This window comes from Quercus suber, unplaced genomic scaffold (genome assembly GCF_002906115.3).
Source record: "Quercus suber isolate HL8 unplaced genomic scaffold, Cork oak 2.0 scaffold_25, whole genome shotgun sequence".
In the NCBI taxonomy this organism is placed as follows: Eukaryota; Viridiplantae; Streptophyta; class Magnoliopsida; order Fagales; family Fagaceae; genus Quercus; species Quercus suber.
Window position 1 is genome coordinate 725,048 of NW_027069490.1, and position 15,663 is coordinate 740,710.

Below are 15,663 nucleotides of genomic sequence, written 5' to 3' on the forward strand. Positions count from 1 at the left end.
TTCCCTATTGAACCGGTCAGACCAGCCGGTCCGATCCAATTTTTAAAACTATGCTGTTTAGCTTTGTGAGCAAAATAACACAATATGTGTTTTGATTTCAGGTAAGTTGTTCCCCTAAATGTGTGTGTGTGTGTGTGTTTTTTTTTTAATAATATTTTTCTTAATTTCTTTTAATTTCGAAAAAAAAAATACAAAAACGGCTTCGTTTTGCTCATTTAACGGAGACACTTAACAGTTGGTTAACAAAATACCGAATTGACAACAATTGAAAGTTAAATGCTTGAAATGACAAAACTAAAAGTTAAAAGACTGAAATGAAAAATGTTGAAAGTTAGAAGGTCAATTTTAGATTTTTGCCTTTTTTCTTCTTTTGAGAGAGAGAGAGAGAGAGAGTGAAAGATAAGTAAATTGAGGTGTTAGTTGATTGACTAGATCCCAAGGAGGAAGTAGTCCAGTCCCAGGATTTGGCAACCTAACCCAAATACTCAAAGGATTTATTTAGCATTTGACTTGTTAATTGCCAAAGGCCCAAAGGAATTCACTTCATATGGAAAACGAAATGTAGCTCCATAAATTCACTTTTTGAGAGTTAAGACATAAGTTTACTCTAAAAAGTCTGGAGACACATTCTTGCACACTTTGTCACAACTAGTATGTGTATCTAATGACAAATAGATTAATTTTCACGAACACTAGTGGTGGTCCCATGTATAAATAATGTAATCCGATCACAAGTTGACAAATGTACAAATTGTAACAAAGTGCTTGGCAAAGTGTCTCTACAACTCAATTTATTCAAGTTGGATTGTGTAACTTGACTAAAAATAAAAAGTTGAAATTAAAGGTTAATAACCTGTAATATGTATAATACTAATGGTCAGTTTGGATTTTTGAAAAGGAGGGAGAGTAAAGTATAGGGAGGGAGAGTAATTCAATTACCTTATTTGGAAGTTTTTTAAGGAAGGAGGGGGAAGGGTTTCAACTACCTCTAACCCCTCATTTTTAATTCTCCAAAATTGGAGAGATTTGGAGGGAGAGTAGAGTAGATAAATTATTAACCAAATGAATTCTCCAATTTACCCTTTCTAAATTAACAAAATTACAAACCGATTATATAAAATAAATTCATGTTATTATTCACGTTATTTCTCTCTTCAGTCTCCAATTTCTCTCAACTCTCTCAGCCTTGAAGACTCCTCTACCTCTCTCTCACACGATTTCTTCCACACTTCACACTGTCTCTCTCTCACACAACTTCTTCACAATCAATCGTCTTTCACGCCTGGGTTTTTCTTTCAAAGGTAAACTCTATTTTTCTTTTTGTTTCATGGGTTTCTTTTGAGTTGGATCAAATAACTATGTTCTTAAAATTGTGATTTTATTGGGTAATTTCTTATTAATTGTGATTTTATGGGGTAATAACATATTGTTTGTGGGTGGGTTTCAGATCTGATCGCTTTTTATTTCTTAAATTTTAAAGTTTCAAAATATTGCTCATAACATGTTTGATAAAGTGCTTGAGTGAATCTAGATTGTAAACTTGCATAAATTTGTATATTGTAGCTATATATGGATCCATGTTTCTTGTTTATTTTTATTGGGTAATTTCTTGTTTTTTGTGAATGGGTTTCTAATTTAGGTAATTTCTTGTTTTTTTGTGAATGGGTTTCTGATTTGGCTCCTCCTAAGCCCCAACCAAAATGATACTCTCTCAGCTTTGTGATGTTCAATTTTGAACTAGAAAATGGATCTGATTTATATTTTTGGCATTTGGGCTTTGAGAAAACTGTTAGCTTTTAGCTTGAAATCGTGTTTGCTTTCTTTTTTCTCTGTTGTTTGGTTGTTGAGAAAATAATAAAGGAGTTTTTTTTTTTTTTTTTTGGTTGTTGTTTATATGATGTTATTATGCTTACCCATATGCTGGTTTAGCTTGAATCTGATGATTTTTTCCTGTTTGGATATCATTATATTGTTTTGTTGAAAATATTTGATTTGAAATCAGCTTAAGCAAACCGATTGAAACAGATGGTTTAAGTAACTTAGAGGCTTTGAATCTATTAAAGATTTTCTAGGTTGTTTATATTTTGTTGGAATTTTTAATTGCTAAAGTAATATTAAAAGAAAATAGCTCAATCCTGTTTGAACAATAGTATTATAGATGACTGCCTTCTATTTACCCAAAAAACAATGGTTTAAGGTTTATATGTTTCGATGTGTTGTGATAGTGTGTATTGGAGTATAGGGTGGTTCTGTTTCTAATGGTATAGAGATCCTATAATTTTGTCATGCTATGTTAGGTGGTAACTAAAGTTGTGATTCCAGTTGGGTTGATATGAATAGGTTTAACTAATTTTTTGGGACATGTACATTTTGCTTCTGAAAATGTCAATGCAACTTAAGAGTGGTAGTACTTGTGCACTGCTTTTTGGGTCTACTTTGTAGTTTGATATCCTAGGTTGCTGTTTTATTGTCCTATTTTTGTGAAAGCATGTGTTGCAATGGCTAATATTTTACACTGGTCCAAAAGGAAAAGTTTATCATGAAAACATGCATTAATTTACAAGAAGATGGACTGCTCTGATTGATTCCTTTTGATTTTCTGCATGCAGGGTGTTGCTGATCATGTATGTCTTGGTCTCATTCCAACAAGTGAGGGTAGCTAGGATTAATTTTTCTTTGGTGCCAGCTTGTGTTTTATCTTTAGTTTTGCTTTCTGAAACAAGTCTGTTGGCAATTACAGATATGGTCATAGCTTATTGTAACAATATTGTTTACTGTTTACTGATAACAATACTGTTTACTGTTTACTGGTATAGGTGCTAGTTTAAATTGCTTGTTATTGTACAGCTTGTGTTTATTGTTTATTTTTAGGTTATGTCCCTAGTTGTTCAATACTAAGGTGCTAGTTTAAATTGTCTTGTTATTGTATAGGAATTTCAGCCCATGGTTTACTCTTGTTTGTAAATGATTAGGCTCTCTTTTTTTGGCCTAGTCTGGACTTGCCTTAGTTGTTGGACCACTTGAATCTTGATATTTTTATTTGAAAGTTTTAGACCCTATTCTATTAATATATATATATATATATTTTTTGCTTTATTAATTAGATGGACAAGGCATTCTCAAAGGGCTCTATGTTTGGCAAATCCCAGTATCTCGTGTCATGATTCAAAGTGGCATTGGTTCTTAAACGGATAAGTACGGTTATGAAAAAAAATGTTTCAGTGTGTGAAATCCTGCATTTTTTGGAGAGATTATTGTTATTTGTCTTGATTGAAATTTGTGTGCTATTGCTCAGTATTTAGCAGGGATATTCTCTTGAGAATTTTGAGTTACTTTCTTTTCTAAATGATAAGTGGGTAAAAACACTTGAATTTAAATTACATAATAGAATCATATTTTTTTGAGTTAATTCATAGAGTCACTCTCTCTAACTTTTTTGTTTTTTTGGTTCTCAATTCTTCTCCGAATCTTCAAAAAATAAAATTCACGTAGTAAGCAAAATAAAAATAAAAAATATTAAAAATAATAATAATAAACAAAAGAAACACTCAAACTTCAATATTTTGTTGATCTTTTCAGTAAACAAACAAACCAAACATTTTTTTCTTATTTTAATTATTATCAATTAAGGATAGTTTTTTTTAGTATAATAATAAAGCAAAAAAATATTTAATCATAGACAAATGTTGATTATTTAATTCACATTTTTTTTTTGGAGGGGGATTATTTAATTCACATTAGAAAAAGAATTTGTCAAAAAAAATATTGCATGCTATAATCATAATTATTTAATCTAACAAATTAATCATAGACCAATGTTGTAAGTCCATTTTCAAATAGGAATAAATTTGTCTATTTAAATCATTTCATCTCCTCCGTCCTAATTTTTAAAACATCCAAACAAGAGAAAATGTTAATTACTCCATTTCCCCTTACTAATTTTAAAAACATCCAAACAAAGTGAAGGATAATCATTCCCCTCTGCTCTTCTCCCCACTACTCTCCTCCCCTCTACTCTCATCTACTCTCATCTACTCTTCTCCCTCTCTAAACTTCCAAACAGGCCATAAAAGATTACAATCTGTTCTTTTTTATTAACTCGGATCAAATAGATAAAATAGAATCGCAAAACAAGCAGGGCCGAGAGGCCGACATTCCAAATGAGTATGGTATGGGACGTAAGTATCTCTATAGCTTTCCTGCCTTGAAAAATGTCAAATTTTATAGCATGTTCCAGTGACAATGCAATCCGTGGATACACTAGAAGTATAATCAATATTAAAGAAATTCATCATCCTTTTCATAAATTATTGATTAGAATCAAAATCCAAAATAGGTGTAAGTAGATCATTTTCCCTAAATATACCACAAAGACACTACTTGACTAGTCAAAAAAAAAAAAAATCAGCAAATGGGTTTTGGAACAGGGCAAAACTAAGAACATAAGAAACTATCGATGATCAAACAGACTGGCTTGAGACAATGTTAGAAAACAGTAATGACATTATTACCAATGTACAGTGTCATACCTACCAAAGGAAGTACACAAGAACTATAAGTCTGCCTTGCATGTAGATTTATTATGTCCCAGTTCCTTGCATCTAGTGCAAGAAACTGGCCTTTTGTTGGACTCTCCCTCAGGTTTGGTACTGGTTGGCTCTCTATGTTGGCTTGGCGGCCGGGAGGTGCAAGGAGGAAGTACTTGCGGAGAATCTAAGGCAGTTTTTCCATCACTCAAAGGCTTGAGAATAGCAGATACAGGGTTTATGGATTCAGAATAAGTTAGACGGAAGCTGTCAGCTGTGAAGCGCCCTGAACAATAATCATACACATTCCTACCTGTAGAATTAAAGACAGCAATAGCATGGTGGCAAGGTAGCCCGGTTGCTTTCCATCCTAGACAACTACACTCCCATTTATCAATATCCACAACATTAATTAAATCATCGTGAACCTCAAATAGGGTATCAGATGAGATTAAGACTTTAAGGCCATTTGCTTTAGGAGTTTTTTCATGTAATTTTTCCTCCTTGGATGGAGTAAGTTTTGTAGACCACCTACTTGCTTCAATTTGACGAGTATGAAGCAACTCCATCATCTTGCTCCTTAGCACTTCTATCTTCTGTATTATTGGTAACTCCCGCACTTCGTCTATCCAGTTGGTAAATAACTCAGCAACATTTACTGTAATATGATTATAGCGCTCACCTTTAAATACTGCATTCGTCCAATATTCTGGCTCAATTTGCATGACCCAATGATATGCTTTTGAAGAAACCCGTTTAATTTGCTCAGTACACATTCTAAAACCATCAAGTCGGACTGCTTGGGCAGCAGCAACAAAGGTACCAGGCAAAGAACCCCTTCCATCTCCATGAAATGGGCCTTTCAAGTTTTTCTTGAAGTTTTCCATAAGGTGGTAAATTGAGTAACCATAAACAGCATCGTGAAATACTGCAAGTACTACCTTCTTTAAACCCTTCTCTCTGTCAGAGACAAAAGTTATGGATCGTGAAGTTGATATTGCAGATCTCAACTGCTCCAAAAACCACTGCCAATTATCATCATTTTCGGAATCTACTATAGCAAATGCAACAGGGAAAATACCATCATCCCCATCCAACGCAGTAGCTGTCAACAGAATCTCATGGTACTTTGATTTTAAAGATGTAGTGTCAAGGAAAAGAAGGGGGCGACAACCATTCTCAAAACCATATATTGAGGCATGAAAGGATATAAAAAGACGCTGAAATCTTTTATCTTCTGCAGTGCAAAGCTTAACAAAACTACCAGCATTTGCCTCCACCATCTTCTCACAAAGCTCAGGCAACTGATTATATGCCTCTTTATACGAACCCAGAAGTTGCTCCCTGGCATCCTCAATTCCGCGCCATACTTGAGTATAATTCAGCTCAATTCCAAAGTCCTTAAGAATGCTGTTAGCGATTTCCTTTGGTTTGTGATGTGGGTTATCTCGTAATTTGTCCTTAATGATACTCACCAACCAATTCTTTGATGGATGAGCTGACTTCCACGACTCCCCTCCACATGTATGTGATTTATTCATCTTTTTTATCCTGAATGATTGTGAAGATGAGTCCCAGGATGCATGAATCCTCCAAGAACAGCCTTGTGCTGCACATATGCCACTTGCACGATTAGTATCATTCTTCTTCAACCTGTACATAAAACGATGTGCAATAGCATATTTTTGCAGTGCATCACGAAATTCCTTCACACCTTTGAACTCCTGACCTACACCAACGATACCAGCTTTCCAAGATTCAACTAGTTTGTCTGGTGGAACATCATTTGAACTAGCAAGAAAAAGTGAACTGTTGGAATCATCTTCACAGGCTACTATATCTCCTTGTTGCTTCAAATCATCAGCTACTATTGCAACACTGAGATTTTGGATATTCTTTTTTCTAGAGGTAATTTTCCTTTTTTCCTCAACATAGTCAGTGACAGCGACAATGGCAGGACCATTTGCACCAATTTTCCAGGATGCAGTTCGCCTACGTTTCTTAACAGTATCAGCGGGTGTAGAGCACATGTCAATTATGGTTGGGTCATGGGCAGTTGCATCAATGGCAACAGCAACGGAACCAGAAGGACTAGAATTAGCATCCAGATTCTCAGTGGCAGTATAGGCAGAAGAAAGGTTTGAATTAATGATCGCTCCAGTAGGACTTTTTGCAGTTGCTTTGACAGATCTAACAGAATCAGCAGGTGTTCCTCCAGGAAGAGGGACTGCAGCAAGTGGGGTGATAGCTTCAGGACTCGTGGAGGAATTAGCATTAGTGGGTGCTGCAGTTGTATATGTTGCCATAGGGGTAGCAGTAGCAGCATGACATGCAGCTGCAGAGGTAGTACAGGCAGCAATAGGGGTTACAGTTTCAGCTAGTTTTATCCCACATGCCCTGCAAGGGATGACTAATGTGATTCAATGCAAGCAAAACTTGCAAATTTACCTCAATGACCAACCTATTATCAGTTACTATTCACCATATAAAGTACAGGAAGTCATTGCCATCATTTTATTAAAAAGCAACAGGATTTTAGTATTCTCCAGAACTAGTTGGGCAGAGATTATAAAACAAAGAATCAAAATTTAATCTTTCACAATAATAATTCAAAAAGAAAGAAACGTCGAGCAACCCTGCTTGTACAAACAGGAGAGAACAAACAAAGCAGAATATATGGAAAAAAAGAGAGGGGTGGGGAGAAAGAAAGAAGTACCTGTTACCATTGTTCAAGGCTTCACGATCAAAACCTGTTCTCCCCATGGCAAAAACATCAGCAGTTACTGAACTCCCATGAAAGTCATACATCCTTTTGAGGTCTTTGTCATTAGATAAAGTGATTAGAGTTTGCTTGTTTCCAGGGAGAAAATACTTGATGGATAGAGATTTATATTCCAAATTCCACATTTCAGCTAATTTTAATTTCAGATCATCAAATAAGGTTTCACGATTGATATCTACTGCATGTGCTTCTCCTCCAGTATATGACATTGATCCATCCTCATTTGTGACAAACTCACCACCAGATTGGCAAATTAATATAAGCTTTCCCCTTGCCATTGCAATGAACTTCAGTTTTAAAATGAAAAAGAAAAAAAATAAGTTAAAAACTTGTCTTTATGGTGCTTGGTGATGGTAATAATGACCATGTATATAAAGGCCCATCATGCATATAAACACTGGTGGTTATAAAATGCATCAATAAGTTTTCATTTGCAAGAATGTTCCAACGAAATTGAATTTGTTCATTTTGTCTAGAATATCTATAAATTCATAAGTTGACTGAAATATGAACGCATGACCAAACTGTGCAGAATATTCATTCATTATTAATTATAATGCTCTTTTTAGAAAAGTGTATAGAAGGGGAACCAAAAAAAAAAAAAAAAGTTTACTTTAAATTCGGAGAACAAAATACATTTTAATTTTTTTTATTAAGTGAAATACATTTCAATTTATAATAAAACAGAATGGATAATGGAATAATGCACTTTCTACGGGACATCCAAAATCCAGATGGGTAATGCTTTATTGGAAGTGTATAGGCTATTGAATTGATGAAACTGCCACAGAATGCAAATAATTATATAAACAGTTCTCCACATAAAACAACAACATTATTAACCTTAACGCTGATATATCAGGATCTATTACGTGAAAGCAGACCAATGAACTCTTAGCTCAAATGGCATTTCCTTCTCCCATGAGAATGAATGAAGGGTGAGGTCATGGGTTCATAATACACTAGGTGCATGAGTAACTTACCAATAAAAATATAAATGAGTGAAAGCACCGGCCAACTAATAAAGGCTTACTGCAAATCACCACAATCTATTGGTAACAGAGTCATAATTATTTTCAATTGACAAAAAATCTGTCAAACCAACTAAATGGTAATGACAGGCACAGCAAATTACCGTATATCTAGAATCAAGACACCAGCCCAATGTAAGAGGAAAACTAATTAACCAAACACATCATTACAACAGCCAAATTAATCATTAAAGTGGATTTTAGAAGGGCAAGGAGAAATTCAATAACGACTGGGTAATATTTGACACTCAAATTACTGTTTTTTTCTTTTATCTTTTATCTTTTTTTTATACTACATAACACTCAAATAATTTATTACGAAGATGCATTGTAAATATGTAGTGAGAGGCCAAATGTAATTTCACACTGGACAAATTTTCCATTAAACAACATCTACATAATCCAGTATTTCGGTGATCAAAGTAAACTACCAAATATCATTGACACCATTTTCCTACTTCCTAGACATTTATGTTTGTTAATCTTAAGTAAAGCACAATATAAAGGTAAACAAGATTAGAACCTTTTTTTTTTTTTTTTTTTTTTATGGCTTGATACCTTAACATGCTAACATCATACTATGCAATGCTCCGAGGGGTATACATGGGCAAACTACACTAAATTCTTATAATTTCCTTTCCTCACTACAAGTCATCAGAAAAAATATCATGTTAATATTGAAAAGCATGATAAGCATCCCTTCTGTTTTTTTTCTGGGAAGGTTACACATAAAAAATGTGAAACCCAATTCAGCTTATCATCTAATAACCCAATCAAAAGCAATACCATGACAAACACTGCCAACCAAACAAACTCAGATTGCATAGCCCCATTTCTAAAACACTGCACCACCAATCCAAAGCACAAATACATCATGCTACAGTACTAAAGTTACAACAAAACCCCATGTCTTTTTATCACTCTAAATCATATCCATGTCAAAATTATGCCAAAAAAGGAACTGGGTAACCTTAATTTTCATAGGTGATCAACTTAAATAAGCTCAGCAACAAAGTCAACCAATCCAAAGGCTATGATCATCCAACCAGCAATCAAAGGAAGACCCTTTTTTTTCTAAAACCCATGAATTTTCAGTCCATCAAATTCATGATATTGAATTACAGAACAGAACCACATTATAATTTTTTTTGCAAAATGGATTAAACCCATGAAGAAGAATATCATTACAGGTATTAATAACTAAACAAAAAATAATAAAAATAAAAGTAAAATATTGGGAAATATATATTAATATTAAATTAAAATCCTAATTTAAGAGAAGAAGAAATACCAGAAATGGTGTTGCAGGGACTTTGAGGTTGATGGAAACCCTAGAATTTGGGGCTTTTCGGAAATTAGAGAAAAAGAGTGAAAAGGTACGAGGATCGAAGGGCAAGGGTGTGTTGGAAAAGTAAGTGTAAAAGATGGGGCTAGTGTTGGAACAGAAATTTGATATTAGGGGCTCTTTTGGAATTTAAAGTAAATAGGATAAACCTTATAGAGAACTAAGAAGAGAGAGGGATAAACTATAGATGGATGGGAATAAAGGTTTTACTTTTACCAATCAATAATGCAAGAGAAAATAAAATATGATTTACGAGTAATTATAGGACTACACCTTTTACTACACACATTTATTCATAATTATCTTATATGGCTGATTATAATGACTATCTATTACTTTTATATTTATTTATTACTTTTTTCTACCATTTACAACCTGTTATATTAAAATTGTGACACAAAAATGTGTAGTCCTAGATTTTTTTTCTTTATCTAAAAAAATATTCTCTTTTTTTATTTTGTATATAAAATATCAAATTTAATAGTTTCTTTAATAAAAAAAACATGAAACTTGATAATTGTGATAATTATTAATAGAAATTTATTTTGATTATGTTTGTATATGAAATTCAATAATTATGACACTTATGATAATGGTTTTGTTAGATGATGAAAATATTCGAGATAATATAATATTATAATAATTATTAATAGATTTTTATTATGATTGCATTTGTATATTGAACTATTTGTTCTATTATTTAATTGGGGGTTTAAATCTAGAATAGAATTTAAGTCCGATTCAAAAATATATATTAGAATTTGACATGTAAAATTGTGAGACATAAAAATTTATGTGATAAAATATTATAAAGTCAGTCAAAAGTCAAAAGTCGTATTATAAATTATAGATTATAGACTAGTCACTAGTCAATGCACGACAAAATCAAATTAATAAATATTAATTAATGAAAAATACAAATTAAAATATCATTTTTTAATAACTTAATACTTACAAGTTACAACAAAGGGAGAGTTTGAATCTTAATTCTGTATATAAAAGAGTGTCCAATACACGTTAAAATATCAACCATAATTTAATTTGAATTTTTGTTTAATATTGAGTTTCTTTATCCAAAAATATGATAAGTTCTAATTAGTTTAATCTAGACTACCAAACCTACCCTGGTTGGGTTCCATTGGATCATTAGGTTAGAGTCGTTTTGTTTAAACTTGGTTTTACTTAACTATTCAAGCTCATTATTCAATTTTAATAAATAATTAGAGTTACACAATTGGTCTTAAGATTGCAATTTCATCTAAACTATATCTCAAAATAATCCATTACATTGAATTCCATTGTCTTGTTTTATATTGTATTGTATCACACTAGATACACCTATAATGAGAGAAAGGAAGAAAACTCTAATTATACTTTCTTTTTTTCTTTTTCTTTTTTTTATATTGATAGGGAACCTCATCAATTCCTAATTTAAATCACAAATTTAAATCCAGTATTAAAATTCAAAATAAATCAAATAAATTAACTTAAAATGCTCATATTTTTTTAACTATTAATAGAGTGGGTTGGGTTGGGTTACTTGGGTTAGAATTTTTCCCAATACAACCCAAGCTTTAAACAAATTTTAAGATCCAACCCAACCTATCAACTCATGAAAATCCAACCCGAGGCATTAGGGTGTGTTAAATTAACAACTGTCCCAAAAGTTTAAGCTATTTGGATGAAGTAAATTTAATCATTTAACCACGTACTTCTAACACTCCTCCACACATGTGGGTCAAAAATACATTTTAATAGGTAAGACTTAACACGTGAAAATTTAAATGAAAGGTAAAGTGAAGGAAACATGGATCGAATTGAGAACATCTTGGTCTGATACTGTGTTATATTATTGGTTGTCCCAAAAATTTAAACTATTGAAATATGATAAATTTAATCATTTAACCATATACTTCTAAGAGGGTGGGTTGATTTTTTGGAGTTGGTGAGTTGATGCACACTTTTTTTTAAATAATAATAAAATTAATAATATTTATGGAGCACACGCCTAAATATTACTAGTAAAAAAAAAGTTACTCCCTACTTTTTCCAACTTTTGTACTAAAAGAACTTATAATTACCAACACTTCTTATAATTGCGTAATTTTAGTTTCTAATAAAGCTTCCTGGAAAAAAAAAATGATTTTGATTAAAAAATAAGTAAATTCGTTTATATTGATTTATACTTTTTTTTAAAAAAAAAAAAACTCTAAACATGCACATAACACTTGTGGAGGGACTAGCGTTTACATTTTTACATTATTTTATCAATATAGATATAGATGAGTATTATTTTTATTATCTTTGGACAAGTTATGACTATTCAAAGTGTGTGAGATGATTTTTAGATCTTAATGACCCATTTGGTACATAAACTTAAATACATATTTTCAGTCTTTAAACAACATTACATATATTTTTACACATTTTTTTTTCACTCACATGTATTTCCAAAAGAACTGAAAACTGTTGTTTAAACATATGTATCAAACGGGCTCTAATTTTTCGTAATTTTTATTAGCGTTATCCTTCTACGTGTGAAGTGTGTGAGAAGCAAGACAATCGGTCATGCAAAGCAACTACTTAGCTATATTTTTTTGACAAAAAAGTTTTGTAGAAGATATGTCGTAACAAAAACGAAGTAAAGGAAAATGATGAATTAAGTTTTTTTTTTTTTGGGTAGGATAAGGCATAGCACAGACTAAATGGTCATAAGTCTATTACAAAATACACCCTCCCAATTGAGGACTACAAATTTATTCACCACGGTGAATTTTCAAATAAAACATAGTAGAGTCATTGGAGTTTTCAAGATTTGATAAGACATTTATATAACGGTTAGCTTCTCGAAAGATATGCTCAATTTGCTTATGAAAGAAGGTCATTAAAAAGTTCCTATAATAAGTGAGTAGAGGTTATAATGAATTATTTACAATAAAATTATTCCTAAGCAATGGGTTTCAGTTAGTTCAACTGGTAAAATCTTTGATAGTTGTATAAGAGATCTGGGGTTCAATCCTTGCTTACACCAAAAAAAATTGATTAGTGTATTGGTCTAATGATAAAGAGCTATCATTAGGAGCGGACGCCATAGGTTAAAACTCTCAAAAAAAAAATTCCTGAGCATCCAGCTCCATTATCAAGTTTGAAATTTCGAAATCCTTTGCTAGTAGAAGACCATCTCTAAGAGCCCATATCCACGCCATAACACTATTTAGATAATCATAGTTAATCCATCCACCAACATTGTCTCGCAAAAGCCTAACTCCTCCAACCTGATTTGGGTTTCCAACTGAAGATCCATCTGTATTAAGTTATTTGGTATAGTATGATATGTTTATAAGTTATTTTTAAGCATTATCTTGCTAGGAATATATGATTTTTTTTTTCTTTCTTATTAGAGGGACATCGCATTTTTGGATTAGACAAAAGAGGTTAGGTTTTTTTTTTTTTTTTCCTTTTTTTATATGCAAACCCTTAACCAAATGTCAAATTTTATTTACTTCTCCACTAGGGTTCAACAAATAAATATTAATGACTATTATGTGTTTGGCATCCACAAGATGTCTATTTTTTTCATAAAAGGAAAATATATAAACAAACAAACTACCCAGCAGTCAAGGCAGCTGGGTTTGAACAAAGTTGATTACAAAATAACCCCAAGGAGTCTCTAATGAAAAGTTGGGCAATCTCCATAGGCGGAGGCTCTAGAATAACAAAACCATGCTAAAAATGGGATCCTTTCTTAGCAAGCACATCAGCATAGGCCTTTGCTTCCCTAAAGCATTGGCTGATCTTCAAGGATGGGATTTGGTTTATGAATTATCTGGAATCATCAAGAATTGGTGCAAAGTAAGCACAAGAGCTATCATTGTTAGAGCAACCCCATTAGATCATCTAAAGTCTTCTAAAATAGAAAAAAGTACAAATTTTTCACATTTTGAGCAAAAAAACACCCACATCAATGGATGTAAAAATGTGTAAAACTGTGTATATATTTCCATGAGCTACAGTACTTGTGTATATTTACACGGGTACTGTAGCTCGTTTATACATTAAAATAATATTCTCTTTGTACAGTATAAAAACTTCTTTTTTGCTCTTTTTTTTTCTCTCTCCTCTCACTGAGCACACCAACGCCTCTCAGGTTTCAGCTTCTCTCTCCCTGTTTCATTCTTGAGCTCTTCCTCTCATCTTCTCTCTTCGTCTACTTCTTATCAACTTTTGCTCATTCTCATCACCACGGGAAATAATAATGTGATCGGTTTGGGGGTTTTGTAGGGTGGATCAATTGTCAGACTCATCTTCTTCATTGACAGACTTTGGGGCTAATTTCTCTAAAAATGTATGGGTTTTCTCATTGAGATTTTCGGGATTTTTTGCTTTTTGGTTTCAAGCAAGATTCTTGGGAGTTTCTCTAAACTAATTTTTTTTTTTAGGGTTTCTTGTTTCAAATTTTTTCTGGTTTGGGGTATTTTTTTTTAGGGATTCATTCTTGAGCTCTTCCTCTCATCTTCTCTCTTCGTCTGCTTCTTATCAACTTTTGCTCATTCTCATCACCACGGGAAATAATAATGTGATCGGTTTGGGGGTTTTGCAGGGTGGATCAATTATCAGACTCATCTTCTTCATTGACAAACTTTGGGGCTAATTTCTCTAAAAATGTATGGGTTTTTCTCATTGAGATTTTAGGGATTTTTTGCTTTTTGGTTTCAAGCAAGATTCTTGGGAGTTTCTCTAAACTAATTTTTTTTTTTAGGGTTTCTTGTTTCAAATTTTTTCTGGTTTGGGGTATTTTTTTTTAGGGATTCTTCGGAGCACACCCAAAGTTTATTTTTGGAATTTATTAGTATTTCAGATTTTGTGTGTATTTATATTTGATTATTTTAGAGTTCAGGTAAGGATTAAATTTTATGTCTTTTAATAGGGATTAGTTTCCTCGTGTGTAGGGAGTGTTTGAAGATTTTGGAGTTTTTTAAACTTGTATTAAATTTCTATTTCTCCCCTGTTTTCGGACTGATTGAACAGGGTATATACTTAGTTATAAACTACTTAGTTATATACTTAGTTTTCAGATTGTTTTCCCTGTGCTGATTTGGTAGAGTCTCTTATTACTTAGTTATAAACTACTTCAACTTGATGTTAAAGGTTTTACATTAATTTTGGATGTTTCTTTGGGATATACTTGAGAAATATATATTGTTTTTTGGCCATGAAAGAACTGCCTAGTATGTCTCTGCCTATGGAGCAATTATAATCTAGGACTAATCTTTAATTTTTTATTTTTATTCTAGGACTAATCTTATAGGTTGCAAGCAGTATAGCTAATTGCTTGTCTTTTTGTCTCTCTTTTGCAAGCCAAATTTGATAAAATCAGAGTCTTTTTTTAGTTCTTCGTTTGAGAATAAGTTGTGGGAAATCAGTTTAAATTTTGGTTTATTTTTGAATTCTGTTGAATACTTATTATTTTCTGAGGTTGAATTCCATGTGGGTTTTATCTTAAAGCTGAAGGATTGTGCTTGTAGTTGTTTTTTTGGTTTTCTTTTTTGTGTTTTGTTGGTGTGGTTGAAAGTGAGGGTTTTCATTTTTATTTTTATTTCTGTTACTTTGAGGTTTGATTTTCTTGTGTTTGTACATGAATTGGTCAATGAATTAGCCCATAAGGGTGCTTGGTTGTGATTGTGGAATTTGATTAACTCTGTGTAGTTAAATGAATTTTGGTAGTTGTATTGCTTGTGAGTTTCCTTGATTCTGTGTTAATATAAGTACAAATGCATATGGGTTTTACTAGAGAGTTGAGAGTTCTATTGATAATGTTAGTGTTTTAGACATGGATGGATCATGTGTCAATGGGGACTGTTGGTGTTCTTTGATCAAATTCTTGTGTTCATCTTCATAGTTCGTGAGGTTTCTTTTAGTTTCTAAAGGTTGGAGAAGCTCTATTATAGATCCCATACTGTTTACCTTTGTGTTTTCAGT

General features: G+C 32.4%; 1 protein-coding gene and 1 long non-coding RNA gene across 2 annotated transcripts; one reads left to right on the forward strand and one right to left on the reverse strand.

Annotated features, from left to right (window-relative positions):
• The first annotated feature begins 910 nt into the window (after positions 1 to 910).
• On the forward strand, positions 911 to 3,046 carry LOC112024316 (uncharacterized). The gene is made up of 2 exons (XR_002884117.2): positions 911 to 1,301; positions 2,610 to 3,046. It is a non-coding gene; the product is annotated as an uncharacterized LOC112024316 (long non-coding RNA).
• Positions 3,047 to 4,431: 1,385 nt separating this feature from the next.
• Positions 4,432 to 9,793, reverse strand: LOC112024307 (uncharacterized). Its single transcript, XM_024056942.2, has 3 exons — positions 9,631 to 9,793; positions 7,243 to 7,595; positions 4,432 to 6,923 (listed from the first exon to the last, which is right to left on the reverse strand). Exons 2-3 carry the CDS (start codon positions 7,584 to 7,586, stop codon positions 4,553 to 4,555), a joined length of 2,715 nt encoding a protein of 904 aa, XP_023912710.1. The 5' UTR covers positions 7,587 to 7,595; positions 9,631 to 9,793; the 3' UTR covers positions 4,432 to 4,552.
• Between the last annotated feature and the right edge of the window lie 5,870 nt (positions 9,794 to 15,663).

Coding starts and splice junctions, on each gene's coding strand:
- LOC112024307 (XM_024056942.2), bottom strand. CDS start 7,586: ATGGCAAGGGGAAAGCTTATATTAATTTGCCAATCTGGTGGTGAGTTT. Junction 6,924..7,242: donor GCCTTGAACAATGGTAACAG/GTACTTCTTTCT, acceptor CATCCCTTGCAG/GGCATGTGGGATAAAACTAG.